The sequence below is a fragment of the Carcharhinus amblyrhynchos genome, chromosome 27 (genome assembly GCF_965287045.1).
Source record: "Carcharhinus amblyrhynchos chromosome 27, sCarAmb.v2.hapA, whole genome shotgun sequence".
NCBI lineage: Eukaryota > Metazoa > Chordata > Chondrichthyes > Carcharhiniformes > Carcharhinidae > Carcharhinus > Carcharhinus amblyrhynchos.
Window position 1 is genome coordinate 6225140 of NC_137350.1, and position 21042 is coordinate 6246181.

Here is a 21042-nt window from a genome sequence, read left to right on the forward strand (position 1 = left end):
TACCTACAGAACTACAAATAAATCAGGGGAGAGGGGGAAATAGATTGGAAAAAACAAAATATGATAAAATGCAGCACAGTCGGAACAGGGTAATGCTGTACATATTTTTAATTTGTTAATTTTATTAGCATGTCTTTGCATGAAAGGCTGATTGAATGAATTGAAACCACAATCACCACGATACCCAAATATCTGCAAAACTGCTAAATGCTGTGTTTAAACTGTAACATTATTTCTATGGCAGTTTAAATTTGGTGCTTCGGATTCATTGTGTGTAATCAGCCCAGCCTTAATTACCACATCAAATACTTTTCTGTTGTGTTTTACTGGCACTAAAGTTCAATCTTAAACCTGCTAACATGCGAGATAGTGACAGTAAACAGTAAGGGATCCAAAACTTCTCTGCACTCATTCTCACTACGCATTATTTCCTGAACTTGTTTTTACTCCAGGGATAAAACTGGGATGACATTTTTTTTTAAAAATGCGATTAGTCAGCAGATGTTGGTGACGTTATGCAGGGGCTGGCACAGACTGCCAATGGCAAAGAATTTACTGAGAGAAGCTTAAAATAAAAAAGTACATCATCACAGTGTTCCAGCAAATCTTTATGCTGAACAGGAAGTGGGAGCTCGCAGCAAAACAGTGATTTCTGTGAAAACCTGCCGTGCGTTTCTACATTACTCACAGCACAAGGAAAAAACAGCCAGCAATTTGAAACAAAAAAAACCATCTCACATCTGGCACAGACCAACCTGAACACTCTGAAGGAAAACAACGAGATTAGGCAACAAACCCTGGGCCATCATTCACCGAACTGAAACTTCATTCTGATAGAAAAACAAATATTTACTGGGCTTCGACTTGGACGCAGTGGAAATGTAAACATAGCTCATTTCTTCAGTAACATGAGCACTTGTAACGTTTGGCAATGCAGTTGGGATGCAACACTGAACGGGAGTACAGTATAGGGAAAGAAGTCAAGTTCTGGGGATCTACTAGACACTCATTCATGCAGCTCTCTGTTTTCAATCTGGCCCTTCAGAGGAAATTAGTGTCACCTCAATAACAGAGATGCTGGGGCTGAGGGAGAAAATGTGTCGCAAAAAAAAACTATTTATATACACGGAACTTACAGCACAGTAACAGGTCATTCAGCCAAATTGGTCCATGAGGTGTTTATGCTCTACAGAAGCCCATTCCCACTGTTCACTGTTTTATTTAATCCTATCAACAAAACCTCCCATCCATTTCTCCCTCGTGTACTTATCTACCTTTCCCTTAAATACACTAAAGCTATTTGCTTCAACTATTCCATGTGATAGCAAGTTCCACATTCTCACCATTCGTGGCTAGAGAAGCTTCTCATAATTGCAATTATGACTGACTATCTTATATTTACGATATTTCCTCAGTGCACAGCAGGTGCTATAGAGTACACCATGGACTCATGGATTTCATCCAAGTGCACACTGTAACTAATGAGGGGGTTTCAGTTATGTAAAGAGACCAGAAACAAGGACTTTTTTTCCCCCCAAGAAGGTTAAGGGAAGATTTATTGGAGTTATTCAAAATGATTAAAAGTTTAGATGGAAAATCTTTTCACTGTTGGTAACCAGATAATGCAAATTTAAGGTAACTGGTGAAAGAACTCAAGCTGTTCATGGCCTGGAACATACTGCATAAAAGGGTGATGAATTTAGATTCAGTTGCAACTTACAACGTGAATTGGATACATACTCGAAAGGCTAAGAGGAAAGGAGCAACCCTAACTGGGTTGCTCCTTCATGCAGCTAGTACAGGTACAATGGATAGTACAGGCAGCTAGTACAGGCCCCAATTTGTGATTCTATGCCAATATTTATTCTTTCACACCAGTCTTTTCAACATTACAGAAGGGCATGAAGTTGGCAGTGGGTCTGGTTTGCAGTGAGGGCAATTGTTCTTTGAACAGATGACCCATTCACAGGTTAGCCTGATGGGTTGACACTCAATGCCACCGCAGAAGATGAGTGCATGCAGCTGAGCATGCATTAACACCTTCATACATGGCATTTTTGGGAAAACATCTCCTCAAGCCAGACTTTCCAACAAGTGACTCAGAATATGATGAACTGGTAAATAAAGGCTGTGTTAAGATGACATTGGTGCAGCTGACAGTTGGGGGGGGCGGGGGGTGGTTTTACCATGTGCTGGGCAGACTTGAAACTGCGAGAGTTTCAGACCATTTTTGGGCGTGTTTTCAGGCACTCATCCCATACGCGCACCGGCTGCAAAATTTTGAGCAAGTCTTTGCTCGTTGCAGAAACCTGTGGGTGGGGTGAACGTGCTCAAAACCCTGCAGAGGGAGATAGTGCGCATGTGCAGGCCTCTGATGCTGCACAGGCAATTTGGCAGCAGCAGGGGTCTGACAGAAAAGAGAGCTGTCAGGCCCCTGCTAGTGAAGGCTAACTGAAGAAGCAGCTCTCCCCCTGCAATTGCAGGAACCCCGTGTCCCAAAGTACAGCCCCCGCTGACCTGCCCCTACCGCCCAGACCGATTGCGGACCCCCCCACCAATCGCAGATGCAGCGCCCTCCCCCACCAATGACGGATTCAGTGTCCTCTCCCCACTGATTGCTGCAGAGTGGCATTGGGCCCCTTCCCCTACTCGCCCCTCCCCCATTAGCCCCGTACCCAATGGCCCCACCCCCGGCACTGGTGGGCATTGCCCAGGTGCCATGATAGTATTGCCAATCTGGCACTGCCAAGGGGCACCTCCTTGCCCTCAGCCTCCCCAGGGGGCCTCAATGGCTTCCAGTTCCACTGGCAAGGCCAACTCGGTTGCTCCCTATTCATGGGGAACGTGCCTACTCCTCGCTGGCGTGAATCTTTCCCGGCAAGGTCATAAAGCGGGGCAGGCCTGGACGATTGAGCGCTAGGCTCGCTAAGCAGATATAAAGCAGCATTAAAATAAATTAACATATATTAACTTGCCTCTCACCTATTTCTGACGAGAGGCTGACTGTGCTGGAAATCTGGCACTCGTAAAATGGTGCCAGTCGCGAAAATCAGTGCCAATCACGCTAGGTGCTTTACACCCCTCTTTACCACCACATCATGCCCAAAAACGAGTGCAACGCGATGGTAAAATCACCCCCCAAGTCAGGTTATGACAAATGTAATGAAGCTCAGGAGATACACCACAAATCTGCTGCAATCTTCTGTTGCAATTTTCTACAACCCAGGGGTTGCTGGCATCAGCCCTGACAATTACACACAGTAATGGGTTTCAAATGTACTTAAAATACCCTGAATTGATTGGGATCTTTGAAATATGAGGTTGACTTTTAAAAAATGTTACAAGTCACCACAGAGCTTTTTGAGGTGTCTCATAGAACATTACAGCGCAGAACAGGCCCTTCGGCCCACGATGTTGCGCCGACCAATTAAAAAAGCAATGACCCTCTAACCTCAACCAATCCCTTTCCATCCATAAACCTATCCACGGATCTCTTAAACGCGCCCAAACTAGGCGCATCTACAACTGCAGCAGGCAGGGCATTCCAATCCCTTACCACCCTCTGGGTAAAGAACCTACCTCTGACATCCATCCTATATCTACCACCCCTTAATTTAAAGCTATGCCACCTCGTGCTAGCTTTCTCCATCCGAGGAAAAAGGCTATCACTGTCCACCCTATCTAAACCTCTAATCATCTTATATGTTTCAATAAGGTCCCCTCTTAGCCGCCTTCTTTCTAACGAAAACAACCCCAAATCCCTCAGTCTCTCCTCGTAGGACCTTCCCTCCATACCAGGCAACATCCTGGTAAACCTCCTCTGCACCATCTCCAATGCCTCCACATCCTTCCTATAATGTGGGGACCAGAACTGCACACAATACTCCAAGTGCGGACGCACCAGAGTTTTGTACAGTTGCAACATGACGTTGCGGCTCCTAAATTCAATCCCCCTACCAATAAACGCCAAGACACCGTATGCCTTCCTAACTACCTTATCTACTTGATTCCCAACTTTCAGGGATCTATGTACACATACACCCAGATCCCTCTGTTCATCAACACTATTCAGAGTCCTACCGTTAGCCCTATACTCTACACATCTGTTATTCCCGCCAAAGTGAATTACCTCACACTTTTCCGCATTAAACTCCATCTGCCACCTCTTGGCCCAGCTCTGCAACTTATCCAAGTCTCTCTGTAAACTATGACACCCCTCTTCACTATCTACCACTCCTCCGACTTTGGTGTCATCAGCAAATTTACTGATCCACCCAACTATACCCTCACCCAGATCATTTATAAAAATTACAAACCACAAGCATCAAGCAAACTCTAACTTATTGGTCTCCATTTAATTCTGCAAGCCAATATCATAGAATTCAATGGAGTTTTAAATTTAAGATTATGCTGTTCTTTGTCCGAGTGAGTAAAGGCACTAAACTGCTCCAGCACTGAATTAAAAGAGCAGAAGGTCCCACAGGGTCTCTGCTAATCTGTCTGTGCTCAACAAGAGAAATGAATGAACACAGTTTGTCTCAGCCACTCTGGGCTGGTAAGAAAGCTCATCAGCCAGAGCTTCTGTTGAAAGGCAAGTGGTTGAACATAAAAACAACAGAAACAGGAGAAATAGACATTGGACCCCTCAAGTCTGCTCTACTTTTCATTAAGACCAAGGCTGACCTGGTTCTGATCTTAACTCAATTTTCCTGCTTGCCTCCATATCCCTCCACTTACTTGTCAATCAAAATTCTAACAGCCTTGAAATATTCAAGTACCCAGTCTCCATTGCAAGAGAATTTCAAACACCAATGATCCACAAAGAAATTCCTCTTCATCTTAAATGGTAGAGCCTTTAATTTTGAAACTGTGCCCATGTATTATTTATGCACCTGCATGTATATTCATGTGCATACACATAGAGGAAGGGGACAGGGATGGCAGCTGGGTGACAGCAACATCAGGTGATGCTTTTCCATCTGAAGAGACTTGACCTATCCTCTGCTTGCTGACATACAATGGCTCCCAGTCTGGCAACACCTTAACTTAACAATTCTAACCATGTTCAAATCCATCTATGGCCTTACTTCTCAATCGCTAACTTGCTCCTAACTTACAATTTTCCAAGATCCATGGGCAACCCCCAAATTTTAATCACTCCACCACGAGGAGCCCTTCCTTCAGCTGCCAAAGTACAAGCTCTGGAAAAGCATTTCAAGCTTGCTTTGTTATGTTAAAGGCAGTTTACACATGCTGTTTTTCCTAAGTTCGAACTTTCACGTGTATGGGTATTTAAAAATGGGTTCGTTCCTGGTACAAGCCTGTGCTTCTGGACTGCATTCATCAGTAACTGGGAGATTTGGAGGGATCTGGACACAAACACTTTTTGTTGCTGCAGGTATTTGAACAGATTGATACAGAATGTAATTTCAGCCGTTTGGGTGCAATATGAATCGAGACTTCAAACAGATCTTAACGGCAAGAGATTGGAAAACACAAGTAGCTCTTCCAAACCATGCAAAATTCCAGCTATGTGTTTATTTTCAAGGAAATTCTCCAGGATTAAGCCCTACAATGCAGTGCTTTCAGCAAATACTGGGGGGGTACCAGGAGCCAAAGTAAAACTGCAGCATGTCACGTTTGTTACCATTCAAACAACTTCCATCGAACGTTTCTTGGATCTGGATAGCCTGCATAATGCTTTTGTTTATTCAAGGAAAAGCTAAGGTGTACATAATTATTTCGCAATTTAGACAACATAGCTCTCCCACAGTGTTTTTGTTTAAAGCTCTTTAGAACTGTGAGAAGACAACACATTCAATATAAAAAAAAAATCAGTCATGACATACACATCCAAGGTAAAAGTCATGGAGATTAACCAGGGCGGACACATTCAATGTAAAAATCACTTGGGGATGAGCCAGAGCAGAAGTGTGAGAGAGAGATAATTGTGCGATGGCCTGGGTTGTTTTGCATGGCAAAGTGAAGCATGAGCCAGCATCAATACCAATTGGGACTCAACTTGAAAAGTTAACGATCCACCAGTGAGGTGAGCAGTGCTTGGACACACTGCTAACTACACCTATTTTTTCAGGGGAAAGCGCACACAAGAACACTGCTGTGCTGGCGCTCACACTGGCTGATAACATCAATAGGTGGCATCCATATCAATCAGAAATGGAATCCATTTTCACACTAATTTCACACTTAATACTATACGGTGTGATTTTAAGTGGTACATGTCTGTGCAGCAGTCTGTACACATCAGGCAGCCTGACTGAACATAAATGGTGGTGAGGGAGATGGTTGTGAGGGGTGGTGAGTTTAAAGGTACAAGAGAATACCAGTTTGGCTGAATGACCTGTTGGTGTGTTTTATGTTCTGTGTAAATAGTTTTTTTGTAATGAGCAGTATGCCCTTTCTCTTCATTGACATGTGCTGCAGCCAGTCAAGAACGAGCCATCCTGGAGAAGAGAAAGCCCAACAAAACAGCACAGGAATTTTCCTTCAATTGCAGTGACCCGTGAAAGGGAAGACAGGGTGGCACAGTGATTAGCACTGGTGCCTCACGGACCTGGGTTCAATTCCAACCTTGATTCACTGTCTGTGTGGACTCTGTACATTCTCCCCATGTCTGTGTGGATTTCCTCCCACAGTTCGTACTAAATTCAGTGTACCTGAACAGACGCTGGAGCGTGGTGGCTAGAGGATTTTCATAGTAACTTCATTGCAGTGTTAATCTAAGCCTACTTGTGACACTAGTAAATAAATTAAACCAATAGAAAGCTGCAGGCATTTGTTTGTTTCCTGCTCAGGAGAAGGGCTACACAAAATTAGTGAACAGACTAAGTTGAACCAAGCTCAAGGAAATCAGGTAGGTGCGCTGCAAAGATCCTGCCACATCACTTCCTCTGCAAATAACTGTGGTTGCCTGGTTCTGCCAGTCTGCTACATTCCCTGCTCGTTCCCTCCTCAGGAGGCCCTAAGCAAGGCACAATGGAGAATTTTATAATGCTGACCTGGGATGCTTACCCAAAATTATATTAAAAAAACCTTTTAAAGAAAGAACTACTTGTGACTCAAGTTACTACCCAACATTCCAGATTTCTGACTCGTACAATTGTTTTTCTGCTTTTGTTCATTAAAAGAGCCAGGTGCTCTCGAGACAAACTGTTCACCTTGAGAACCCGGCAATGTTAACACTTACGTGATTTTTCTCCTGAGCTACAAGCAAGATTTTCAGGCTCTTCATGTTAAAGCTTCGATCCAGCAGGTCAACAGCCTTGTCGAGATCATCTTGGCTTCGTAATGGAATTAGTAACTGACGGTAAAAGGAAAGGCAAAGTCAAACCAAATCAGTTCAAAATTCATGCAGTCACACAAATCAGCGTGACATCCAGCGAGGAGGAAAATTGTAACAATCTTGAAGTCATAGTACCATAGAACCTCACTTACTATCTGTACCCTCATTTATTCACAGCAGTATTTATGGTTAAGGTTTACATAAACCTGTCAGGATGCAATCAAGAGCTTGAAATTGATTTTCCCCCTGCCCTAGGCTTTCTTATCCAGCAAGTTAGCTGGTGCATGCAGTAAACAGTAGAATTTACAGTGCAGCTCAAATTTTAGCTTTGGCACAGGCATCGAGGGATTCTGGCTCATGATGCCAGACACAGTTGAGACTGCCAGCATTTCTTTCCATCCACACCTCCTCCCCTTCCAAGGGTATCTCAGATTTAAAATGGAAAACATAGGTTTTGTCTGCACACGCTTAAAAAGGTAACCTAAACATAACAATCAGAAGATAAAATCTCATATATTGGACTAAGTACAGGGCATTCTCCACAATCCAGATTCGATTCACCAGGTGAATTATCAAGATTCCATTGCACAAATAAAGCTCAGTACCAAAAGTTAAATAAAAAGCCAAAACTACAACAGTCTGGACAAATCTTCATGACCCTAATTTACTGAGTTGACTCTTACACATTAATATTTCAGTCCATTTAATTATCCATTCTACTACTGAATAATAAGGATGGATTATCTAAATTTTATTGGACATTCAGTTTCATATAGCATCTCTGCTTCCACACATCATCACTCCCTAGGTAGATGAAAGAACTAAGTAGCTGCATTTCTTGAAACAATCAATGACACCCACCCAAACACAACTTTAATCTCTGCTACAGCACTATCAAGTATAGAGTTAATTGGGTCTTCATTGGAAGCTTCAGCTCATCAACTAATATTTTAACACAAGCTTTTAGTCCTGAAAACGAAGACTGGTGTTGAGGGTTCTTGCTCGAAAGTGCTGAGCTAACCTTTAGGCAGAGGGGACAGACATTAAGTATTGATAACCAATCAGACGTGGGGCTAAAAGCTCAGCTTGGGTTCAAAGAGAGACTGCACTCTACTAAATTAAGCCTGAGCCAGAGAGGCTGCAGCAATCAAAGGTACATTGGCAGGATAAAAGCCAAAGTTTAGTTGCAGAAAGTGAGGACTCATCCAGAACTTCTTGTTTGCAAAGTCTAGTAATATGGCAGCAGTCCTACACTTAAGAATTGTCAGGGGAATTAAAATTGAGTGCCCGACATACTTATAGAAATAGATCCCACAATTTCAGAAAATATTGTCAAGGTTCAGTATGTAGCTGATGAAGAGGAAGGGGCCCCAGAAATGAAGAGGTGAACATGCAGGAAACTATTTTGAGATGTAGTGGTGGGCTCTGAAGAAATGGTGCAAGGCAGAATGCCTGTGGAAGGGAGCAGTTGAGAATTATGTAGTCAGTAATGTCAAAGAGAAGTTCACAATTTACACAAAGTGTCATGGACAGCTTTGACAAGTGGTGTCAATACAAGCAGGTCATTAACCACACTATAAGGGCTCGGAGAATGGTGAGCACATAGTCACGTAATGGCTCATTCAAGAACCTTGAGAAGAAAATCACAATAGATCGGACTGTGGCTTGGAAAGGTTAAGGCATTAAGTCTTTGCTCTTTAAAGATGCGGAGCTGTGGTTGTGGGTGATGAAAACTCCAAAAAGGCTGAGAATAATTCATGAATAAAAAGGGGCAGGTTGATGGGGAGAACTCAAGTGGCAAAATGTTGGATTGAACAGAAGCCGAGAGAGCAACTGGTCAAGTTCAAGGAGGCCCGCTCAAAAAAGACAGTAGGACTAGGGGGTACAGCCTCAAGATAAAGGGGGGGCGGTTTAGAACGGAGTTGAGGAGGAACTTCTTCACTCAAAGGGTGGTGAATATCTGGAATTCTCTGCCCGTTGAAGTGGTGGAGGCTGCCTCGCTAAATATTTTTAAGAAGCGGGTTGATGGGTTTTTGATAAGAGAGGGGATTAAGGGTTATGGGGAGAGGGCGGGAAAGTGGAACTGAGCCACGACAGATCAGCCATGATCTTATTGAATGGCGGGGCAGGCTCGAAGGGCCAGATGGCCTACTCCTGCTCCTATTTCTTATGTTCTTATGAAATGATTCTTATGTGGGCTTGGGCAAAAAGGAGAACGTTCCAGAAGATGGAGAGTTTTTTAAAAAGTTTGTTTATTAGTATCACAAATAGGCTTACATTAACTCTGCAATCAAGTTACTGCGAAAATGCTCTAGTCGCTACGCTTCAGCACCTGTTTGGATACATGGAGGGAGAATTTAGCATGGCCAATGCACCTAACCAGCATGTCTTTCAGACTGTGGGAGAAAACGGGAGCACCCAGAGGAAACACAGGCGGACATGGAGAGAACATGCAAACTCCACACAGGCAGTGACCCAAGCCAGGAATTGAACCCAGGTCCCTGGTGTTGAGGGGCAGCACTGCTAACCACTGTGCCGCCCAATGGAGGAGTAGATGTAATGAGAGGACAGAGGGAGCCAAGCAAACAGGCTAAATTCGCAAAATAAAAACAGGTCAGAACCTCGAATGGTTTGATTACCTCATTATTTGTGTAGTTTAATTCCATTACTTGCCCAAACACGGTCTTGACTTTCTGGTGCAGTTCTTCATACTTAACTGGACGGCTGAACTGTATGATTCTAACAATGGGACAAAGAACACAAACAAATCAACACAAATCATATACAAACTTGGTTTGTTTCACATTCAGCAACACACGCAGCTATGAAACATGATTAAGAATTCTGCATGGAACAGTTGCAGGACTGCCACTGAACACCTATTTGGTAACATGAGAGATATAAATGATATTAAATAAATGGAAAGCACAGCCTGTGCATTTGAGTTTACTAATATGCTTTTTATTTTAAAAATGTTTACTCATCATTAAAATAGATAAACTTGAAACAGCAAAAGAAAATAACATCCAAATGGTGACCAGAAACTAATTCAGTTTAAAATGTTCATGACATCTCAGAATGTTTGTTTCCCAAGCAAGAAGTGTCAACACCAACTGGCAAAGGGAGATGTGAGTTCGGAAAAGAGAAATTTGAACAGGTGCGTGGTAACAGGACATTTCAGACGAAAGGGAGAAACTCCACTTAACACAGATGAGGAGATTTTTTTCACTGAGTTATGAGTCTTTGGAACTCTGCTTCCAACTCCTTTTGAGGGAGAGCGTGTTTGAGTATTTTTAAGTCACAGGTGGATAGTTTCTTGATAAGTAAGGGGGTGAAAGGTTACTGGGGATAGACAGAAATGTGGGATTGAAGTTAAAAGAAGATCAGCCATGATCTCACTCAACTGAAGCAGGCTTGAAGGGGAAAGTGGTCTACTCCTGCTCCTAATTCACATGTTTGCTGTACATAATGCAAATCAGTTTGTTTTAGTATACTTTCTGCTTTTGTACTTTATATCCACTTTAGACATTAGTCATCAGCCACAATGACTCTCACTATATTCTTCTACATGTAGGTGTCTCACATTTTCTCTAACAAGCTAGTGACCATGATTGAGACTGATCATTAGACATAGGCTACACCAAGAATAGATTCAATATAATCGGCAATTTTGTAAAAGTGAAGATTTGTAGCTCTACCAGGAAGTTCTTTTGAGTGATTATGCCCACTGATGGGAAGAAAATAATGTCAAAAGTTGATTAGTGCTAGACTGAAATAGTGGTCTAAACCACTACGCAGAAATGGAACAGAAAGGCTACTTTTGCAACCTGCCATCTGATTTCATTGAGAATGTATGTTTTTTTTCCCCTCACATCTTTTAAATGATCAGACTATTAATCATCGCATTGCTGAAGTCTTGAAAAAAGATGCAATTCCTCAAAATCAAAAATTAAAAGATGATGTTTGAAATATGCAGCAATTTAGTTTGTTTCTCAGAAGGTTATGGGGCGAAACCGACATCAGAAATGCACCATAAGGAAAGCGGAACACATTATATGGATGAAGAGAACTGATGGAGATTAGGACTATATTCATGCCAATGACGAATTACCCCAGAGGCTCATGTTGCACACACTATCAGCCCTGGGTCCCACACAATGCTCACCATTACACATTCTCTCACACCCTCCCAAACCCCAGGCAAAAATATACTGCTTGAAGCATTTGTCATGCGGCTTCCTCTGATCCCTGCTACAATTATGAGTTTTTTATTTAGGTGCACCTTAGTGAAGGTGTAGTTACTGTCAATTGTGATCACAAAGTGCAGAAGAAAAACAGTAACTGTGTTGGCATGCACACCTCTGCCATTAAAACTTCTAGTTATTACTGGCATTTTGTAAAAATGCTCCTAGCACATCCCGAATAAAGCCAGTGCTTTTACAGCCCCATCACATGACTTGCAGAGCTGGGAGTCAGTACAAAAAAATCTGGCAGGCTTTTCCAAATCCTTATTTATATCCTCTAACCCCATTCTACTTAATTTTCCTCTTCATCTCCTGATGGTATCTGCTAGCTGAAGTTTATTCAAGAATCAGAACGCTGGCTACTATAATAGCTTGGAGGCTACGCTCCTACACTTTTACAATGTGAATGCAGAAATATGCTTACTGTGATCAATAGGGAAAATCCAAGGTCCTGTACAGAGTCAAAGTCATAAACTAACTTATAGCTTGCTGTATTCAAAATTTACAGGGTAATTCTTTAAACAGGAGATTACTGACTTTTTTTTGAATGAAGAAACCCTGTTGCGATAAAATTTCTATTTTTTTCTCCTCAGCTTTCCCAAAAGCCTCAGTCTTTACTAAAGTAAGACTCGACAGTGTTAGAACATCCTCAGAACATCACCTGGCCTTGGTGGAATGAAGTTAATCACTCAACACTCCGATACCTGATCCAAGTTGTCTCTTTGAACATTTCAGCCCACACAGTGAGAGTCGTCAGGTTGAGAGAATAAGCTCAATGTGATTCTATCCTCACTCAACTCTTGCAAATCCTAAATAATTATCTCCTTCCATAACCTAATACCACCTATTAGTGCTGCTAGCATTCTGGATGGAATCAGCTAACACAGCATCAACTTGCATTTGTGTAACACTTCTAACATAAGAAAGCATTTGAGATGTTTCACAGGAGAATTAGCAGATACATTTTTTCAAGGGCTAGAGACAAAGTTTAGACAAAGTAGTATGTTTTAAGGATAACCTTAGGGAGAGAAGGCTAAGGAAAAGTTTCGAAAGGCGGCCCAGGACCTAGAGTCTACACTGCTCTAGGGAGGACAGCCAATAGAAAAAACCCAAGCAGGCTGGAATTGGATAAACCAAGAGTCATTCTGAGTGTTTTAGGGCTGAGTAAGGAAAGGGCAAAGCCACAGATGATCAGAGCACAATGATTTAAATTTTAAATTCACCACATTGCTGGACCAGCAGCTAATGTAGATCAGTAGACCCAGATGTGATAGATGAATACAGCATGGTCAAGGATTCACCACGCAGCTCAATTTACTAATCAGAATTCCCATCTTTGTTATTTTTGCCTTATAAAAACGTATACTACAAAGCATATGTTCAACTTAGCACCAACATTCCAATGCCCTTTCATCTCTTCTTTCCTGGCAATTTGCTTTTGACATTTCCAAATGGTAATTAATACTTTACAAAGTTTGCAGTTAACCGCTGTAATGGTTTTTAGTGTGCAAGGGCTCAAAGTAAAGGAATTATTACATGCTTCAGAATAAGGTCTGATCATGTGCTATTCAACGTGCGCAGATCATGTGCTATTCAATGCTGAGCTTTGTTTTCCAGTTGCTCCTGAACCCCAGTCACTTCCGTCTACCTTACATTTCTGTGGTCAGATACTGGCATCCTTACACAACTTTCTTCCAAACTTTTCACAATGATTGTGACAAGCAGACATAGCTCCCAACTTCGTGCTGGACTGTCATCAGCCACTGTACAATCTGCACGCTAACATCCAATTTGTTTTTTCTCTAAATAAGCTGATCAGTCCTATAGTTACACACAAAGCAATTGAGAAAAACAGTCAGACTGTTTTCCAACCAAGGTATTTCAGACTTGGCACTGGGTCACATTAAATCAAGTCGCTGAAAACTGCAAACTAAACATTCTTTTATGTAAAAACATTTGTGGCATTGGGTCTACAAATTATAGCAAAACTTAGTGCTGAATTACTAAACGAAGAAATACTGAATTAGAACATACACAACGTGTTCTGACCACACTGTGAATATTCAAGTCAGGTTATGCATGTTTTCTTTATTATAAGTAGGTCAGATTATCTGATTTTAAATTTTAATCCCACCTCTCAATTCTTATTAAGGCGTTCAGCTTCTTGGTGGGGTAGGTGTCCACAGACACTGCTCACTGACCATCCTATTGTCAACACCGATTGCTTCTAAGTCACAGAGGAAACGCACAGACAAGCCTAATCCCATTTCCATCCAACCACCAAGCACTTTACAACAACATCTATGTTTCATCTCCGGCCCTAGTTCCAGATGTGGAGATGCCAGCGTTTGGTCTTTAAACTGGTGTTGTGGGATATCTGTGTCCTAGCTCCAAATGCCATTTAGATAAATTGTAACATCTCAACTACTGCCATGGCTGAGGTCAGCCTACTTATCAGAGCTGGAGTCAAACCTGGGACCTTGCTTGTCTGGCTCACTGAAAACACTGCATGAAGTCACTGACAATAGTCAAAATGGTTGAAACTAAGTAATGCAAGTCTGCAGGATGCTGGAAAGATGCAAGTAAACATGCCAAGGCAAAATAACAATGCAGTTGACATGACTTGGGCACCGATCTTTCTGTTCACTCTCTGAAAATATCTCAACAGTAGTGAACCCTGCTGCTATGGTTATGACTGAGCATCACGTAGCACATTCTAGACAAGGCCCCAATGTTATTACTGTTGCTGCAATAAAGAGATTATGGAGTCAATAGCATCTGCACCAATCCTGATTTAAAGTCTGTCACATCCTAGAAAATTTCCTAATCCAGCAGAATGTGCCAAAGCTGATGCAGAAAAATTTGCATCCTTGGAAAAAAAACAGATGGCTCATCATTCCCAGAAAAAGCTGAGAATGTTTTCTGTTTTTATTTCACATTTCCAGCACGTTTTATTTTCGGCTTGAAATTCTCCTCCCTGATTTCATCCGACTGCTCCAGATACACCCACCCATTCCCACAATATTGTCTGCCCTTTTCTTCTGATTTTTACAAACAAGTATTGCCAGAGGTAGTAGTAGAAGTGGGGACAATTTTGTCTTTTAAAAAGCATTTAGGCATTTATATGGGTAAGATGGTATAGAGGGACATGGGCCAAATGTGGGATTAGCTTAGTGGTTTAAAAAAAGGATGGCATGGTCAAGTTGGGGCGAAGGGCTTGTTTCCACGCTGTAAACTTCTATGACTCTATTTTTCTGAGTACCAAGAATAATGAGATGCAAGGCTGTAGGTCATTCAGCCAGAAGTTTAACCACCCACAAGTATGCGGTGTCCCAAATCCTCATCATTGAGTCCAATGATTTAATGGACTCCAGGGTTTCTTTCATTACCTTATCCCACATACTCGTGTCATCCCCAAGACTGTCTACCTCCATTGTACACTGACTCTATCCTGCCTGAGCTCATCCGCTGCTGAAACTTTCATCCATTCCTTTGTTACCCCTACACTGGAGTTTTCCAAAGCACTGAATGCAGGCTTCCCATAAACTTAACATCCAAGATTCTGCTGCCTATCCAAGCTTGCATCAAGTCCACTTCATACATGATGCCTGTACTCTCTACCCTTCGCAGCTCCTTGGGTAAGCAACACCTTGATTTTAATACTCTTGACCTTTTTTTCAAATCCCTTCACAACCTCACCCTTCCTTAATCAATTTTTTTCAGTTATTACTATGAACTCTCAAAACCCCTGACATCCCTCATAATCCAGCCTCTTGAAGCATCAGCTTTTATTCCCTTCGTAACAGCATTGTGAATGCACCTATGTCACATGGATTAAAGTGGTTCAAGAAAGCACACACCACCACCCTCTCATGGCTAACTTGGATGGAAACAAATGCAGGCCTAGCTAGCTGTTGGCAGATTCTACAAATGAATTAAATAAAATGTGCAGTGAGCAAAAATGATTATGACGCTGTAAGTTTGGTATGTTTTTGATGCAGTACTTTTGTTCATGATGTTTCTCACTTCCCTCATGTTGTTTTGTTTGTGCCCTCTTGCCTTTTCATGTTTTCCTTTTGCACGTTGTCGTGAATTTCACATGCTTCAAAAATGAACTTGAAATAAAGGGCTATAACTTCTATGAATTAGCAATCTCCCTCAACTGTCACTCTACCATTTACTTACACTGAAATCAACCGCACCTTTCACACATGACCTTCCAACTTGGGTTGCGTGACAAAGGTGCAACGCAGTGAGTCCCTGGGGCAGACTTAACGGAAAGGAAGACTTGTTGCTGCAAAGTAGGCAACTACTTTGATAAGACAGGGAGAAATGCGCAAGGTAATCAGATATTATGGGTGGGACATCGGTCATTGGGGAAGGGGGGGTGCGTTGGGTGGTAAGTGTCAGGTAATCAGTGAAGGAAGTTGGAGTATAGGTGAAATCGGGAGGGGGAGGGGGGGAAGAGTAGTTCAGGGTCCTATGGGAGGTTGTGAAGGTAGTCAAGGATCCTGAGGGGGCATAGGGAAGATAGTTGGACGATAGCGTGAGCAGTGGGGGGTGGGTGGGGATAGAGGTGTAGTCCAGATGGAGGGATGGGGAAGATGACAGGAGCGGGGAAAGGAGACAGTCAGGATTCTTGTGGAGAGTCAGGGGGTTAGTACTATAGTTAACCAAGAACTTAGAAGTGCTTTTACTTCTAATTTTTCCTCGCTAATTATTCCTGCAAGACAGTTGGAACAATCCAAAGACTGCAATTTAAATCAAATGATTCCCAGTTCAGGGTAATAATCCAACATAAATTTAAACTTCCCAGACAATTTCCATGCAATCCTGATGAGGTCTTCTGGGGAAGGGTTTGAAGGGGTAGGAAGGGAGTCACTCCCAACACATCTTTGCACAAAAAACTACTTGTGGCATAACAAAGGTCAGAGGTTATGAACCAAACGCTCAGTATCTGCATCGTTACAACGTAGAACCTACTCTTACTGAGCTAGAGTACTAAACAGGCATTAGATTCACAATGTACACCAAACACAGCTTCACATCCTGTCTAAGAAAATTGTAAACTATGTACCAAGACTAATGACAAAAAGAAAAATCACTGCTAGCATATACACAATGCTGACTGGGGGGAGTGGGGGGGGGGGGGGGGGGGGGGGGGGGGGCAGCACACAAGCCACAGTTCTGTTTTTGGCTAACATCAGTTAAGATGATTTCTAGTTTCAACTGCAGATAAGAAATTCCACAATTAGCTTTATCTGATCTTACTGGCAAATGTCCATAAACATCAACTCTGCAGAATTGGGCTTTAAAATTGATTCGTTCGACCTAGATCCAAATTTTTCAAAAGGACGCAATGCCATTAGTCTTATATAAATTGGCATGAAACAGTGAATGTGGTGTTCTACATTAGTGGAAATGCATTGTTGACCGAGATGATGACTGGAAGAACTTCCCAGCTCTTCTGAATAAAGCTGTGAGATTCTTTTTACATCCACTCGAAAGGATAGTTTAAAATCTGAGTTGAAAGATAGCACTACCTCAGTAAGATACCAGAAGTGTTGGCTTAAATTACGTCTTTAAGTTTAGAAGGTGGAACTTGAACTTACAACCTTCTGACCTCAGAGGTGAGCGTGCCAGCACTGTGGAAATGCAATTTTCAGTCACTGTCAACTTTGGCTGTAAGTATGAATATAAACACCTAGAAAGCTAATTCAGTGTTTTAGGGGGAACTAAAGAAATTCTAACTGGTCTATTATAAAAACACATAGTAGCTTCAATTCCAGATTGCCTTATTTATAATTAGAACATCTTGGGTTTCAAATATTGCAGCTCCTGGAATAAAAATGAATTTTCAGCAACAGTATTAGGTGGCAATTTAGGAGCAGGGAACAGACTTGCTGCAGATTTACCACCTCTTCTTCCAGCAGTGGGGAACTGTCCCTAATTGTCCAGGTTCTAATCCTACTTCTGGGATTTTCCTACCGGAAGCAAGACTGAACATTCCCAGGGATTAAATATTAATGGATAATGCACTGGATGGTGCATTCCGCCATCATTATTGCCTAAATAACAGCAGGTCTCAAATGCAATTTCACTCCTGGTGTAAAGCATTGCAAAGGCTGCAATGCAGCTTGAGGGGAGAGGGTGTTTAAAAGATCAAGAGGTAGCAGTCATTGCTATTAATCATACTGGGCAAAAATGGTTAAAAAAAAAGCAAGCTGATTTTTTACATTCAATAAAATCATGACTGATCTGACCTTGGCTTGAACTTCATTTTTCCGCCTGTGCTCATAATCTTAGAATCAGTTTTTCGCAACCTTGAATATATTCAATGATCTCAGCCTTGAATAATTTAATCATCTAGCCTCCACAGCTCTGGGGTGGGGAATTCCAAAGATGCCTTGTCTCAAATAGGCAACCATGATATTTTTAAACTGTGCCCCCTAGTTCTCTATTCCCCCACAAGGGGAACCATCCTCTCAGTGTCTACCCTATCAAGCCCCCTCAGAAACTTATCTTTTAATGAGATTGTGTCTCTTTCTGCTGAACTCCAATGAACACCGTCACAAAATTGTGCAACCTTTCCTCATCAAACAAAACCCTCATTCCAGGAGTCAGCTGAGTGAACCTTCTCTGAACTGTCCGTAATGAAGTAAATCTCTCTTTAAATAAGGAGACCAAAACTATCCACAAAGGCAAGGTGCGGTCTCACCAATGCTCTCTACAGTCGTAGCAAGACTTACCTATTATTATATTCCATCTCCTTTGTAAGAAGTCAGCATTCCAGTTGCCTTCCTAATTACTCGCTGCACCGGCGGGCTGAACTTTTGCATTTCACGTCAGAGGTCACCCAAATCCCTCTGCAGTGCAGCATTATGTAGTCTCTCGCTATTTAAATAACATTCTCCTTTTCTATTTTTCCTGCCAAAGTGGACATCCTCACATTTTCCCACATTGTACTCCATTTGTCAAATGCTTACTCATTCACTTAACCTACCTATAGCCCTTTACGGACTCTTTGTGTCCTTCTCAACAAAGTGCAGTAAACAGTGAACTGCATTCGATAAAAAACTTGAAAGAAAAAGCAGCAGTCTAACCTCAGTAACACAATAGGGTTATGCTAAAGATTGGCAAAGTGAAGTCAGCCATTTATAGTCCATGAGGAATGTCAATTTTTGTAAACAGTACATGCAGTGGCTGAGTGTTCCTCCAAATCATTGGCCTTTCACATATCATGGGGCACTGTATGACTTTAACGCAGATTACATCTGTTAAATTTTTGAACAAATAGCAAAGCTGGGAACATGCAGTCTCCCATTCAAGATTATACAGAACATACACTGAAACCCACCAAAAAAAGCTTGGGTTTAGTCAACTGACATTAAAACACCACATACCTTCTTTCACCATTATGTTCAAACTTTATTCGAATATCATTCTGCAATGGAATGGAAATTTTTTTTACATAAGTGAGATATGACTTTGCAAAGTCATGTAGAGATGATATTTCAATTCAAACATTTAACAACTGATCTATTTCCGTGAGCTCCTCTCACCTGCTTGTTGCTGTGGACACTGGCTTTGCTCTTCACGCTGTCATAGCCACTCATTCGGCTCCTCCGTCCCATTTGCAGGGCAACCAGGTCCTTCATAATGGACTTTAAAGCTTCTTGCTCATCTGATTTAAAAATGAAATCAAAGTGTCAATGCAATCCAGGGTTGTGAATGATTAGCATATTTTACAGCACAGAAAGTCATTAAATCCACCATGTTTGTACCAGCTCTTTGTGAAAGCTATTTAAACAGTCCCATTCCCAGCACTTTCCCCATAGCCCTACAAATATTTCCATTAGAAATATATACCCAATAACCTTAGGTTAGGTGGATTGACCATCCCAAGTTGCCTCTTAAATGTTCTAAGATGTATAGGTTAAGGGGATTAGCAGGGTAAATGTATGGGGAAGGGATACGGGGATAGAGTAGGGAGGTGGGTCTGGGTAAGATGCTCTGTTAGAGAGCTGGTGCAGACTTGACGGGCTGAATGGCTGCTTTCTGCACAGTAGAAATTCTATGATTCAATGAAAATTAATATTTGATCTGCTTTCACCACGTACTCAGACAGTGAATTCCTCATCATCATTCAGTTCTTATCTTATCTAAGTCTGATACAAATATATCAGGAGCAGAAATAGGCCATCAGCTTCTCGACCTTTGATGTGAAAATGCCTTATGGAAATTTAAGAGCAGCACATCCATAGGCTTCTCTTTATCTATGCTGCTTGCTATTTCCTTAAATAACGCCAATAAAGCTGTCAAACATAATTTCCCTCCCACAAAACCACATTGAATCTGGTTGGTGGCATTAAGATTTTCTAAACGCTCTGTTATGAACTGCTTAATAATAGATTTCAGCAATTTCTCTATGACAGATGTTATTCACTAGTTACCAACCCATCTGGTAGTGGAACTAATTTCTTCAAAATTTCCATAACTTTGAACAACTCCTTTACATTCCCTCTTAACCTTCTTGGCTGTAAGAACAGAAATTCAAACTTCTCTAATGTTTTCAGACAACTATACCATTCGGTAAATTTCCTCAGCAACCTCCGTGGTTTGAAACTCTTCTGAAATGTGGTGCCCCGAATTTGACATGTTTTAAAGCAACTGTGCTCTTTGGTGTACATAGGATTTTACAGCCCAGGGACAAGCCATTTAGCCCATTATATCTGTGTTCAATGTTAACAAAACAAAGGAGATAGTCATTGACTTCAGGAAGCGTAGTGGAGGGCATGCCCCTGTCTACCTCAATGGGGGTGAAGTAGAAATGGTCAGGAGCTTCAGGTTTTTAGGTGTCCAGATCACCAACAACCTATCCTGACCTATATGCAGACACTGTAGTTAAGAAAGCCCATCAATGCCTCTACTTTCTCAGGAGACTAAGGAAATTTAGCATGTCCGTTACAACTCTCACCGACTTCTACAGATGCACCTAGAAAGCATTCTTTGTGGTTGTATCACAGCTTGGTATTGCTCCTGCTCTGTCCAAGACGACAAGAAAATACAAAAGGTCATGAATGAAACCCAGTCTATCACGCAAAGCAGGCTCCTATCCATTGACAGCGTCCACACTTCACACTGCCTCGGAAAAGCAGCCAGCCCCAGGCACCTCAGACATACCCTCTTCCATTTTCTTCATTCGGGAAAAAGACACACAAGACTGAGGTCACATACCAACTGACTTAAGAACAGCCTCTTCCCTGCTGCCAGACTACTGAATGGACCTACCTTGCATTAAGTTGCTCTTTCTATACATCCTAGCTATGACTGTAACACTACATTCTGCACTCTTTCTTTTTCTTCACTATGAACGGTATGCTTTGTCTGTATAGCATGCAAGAAACAATACTTTTCACTGCATATCAATAATAAATCAAAAAGTTAGTGTTATACTTCATACACGTCCCTTCCAACCTACTCTACCTTACCTTA

At 41.9% G+C, this 21042-nt stretch overlaps 1 protein-coding gene across 3 annotated transcripts in view; it reads right to left on the reverse strand.

The window, feature by feature from the left end:
- Nucleotides 1-21042, reverse strand: part of map3k3 (mitogen-activated protein kinase kinase kinase 3) — a 120088-nt gene that overhangs the window by 74211 nt on the left and 24835 nt on the right. For all 3 annotated transcript variants that reach the window (XR_013889564.1, XM_080213945.1, XM_080213946.1), the window contains 4 exons: nt 19110-19231; nt 18951-18991; nt 9943-10042; nt 7208-7321 (listed from right to left, as the gene is read on the reverse strand). Coding sequence is in view for 2 of the 3 variants with exons in the window: in XM_080213945.1 (XP_080070071.1) it covers nt 7208-7321; nt 9943-10042; nt 18951-18991; nt 19110-19231 (377 nt within the window). In the remaining variant the exon portion in view is untranslated. The remainder of the gene's footprint in view (nt 1-7207; nt 7322-9942; nt 10043-18950; nt 18992-19109; nt 19232-21042) is intronic.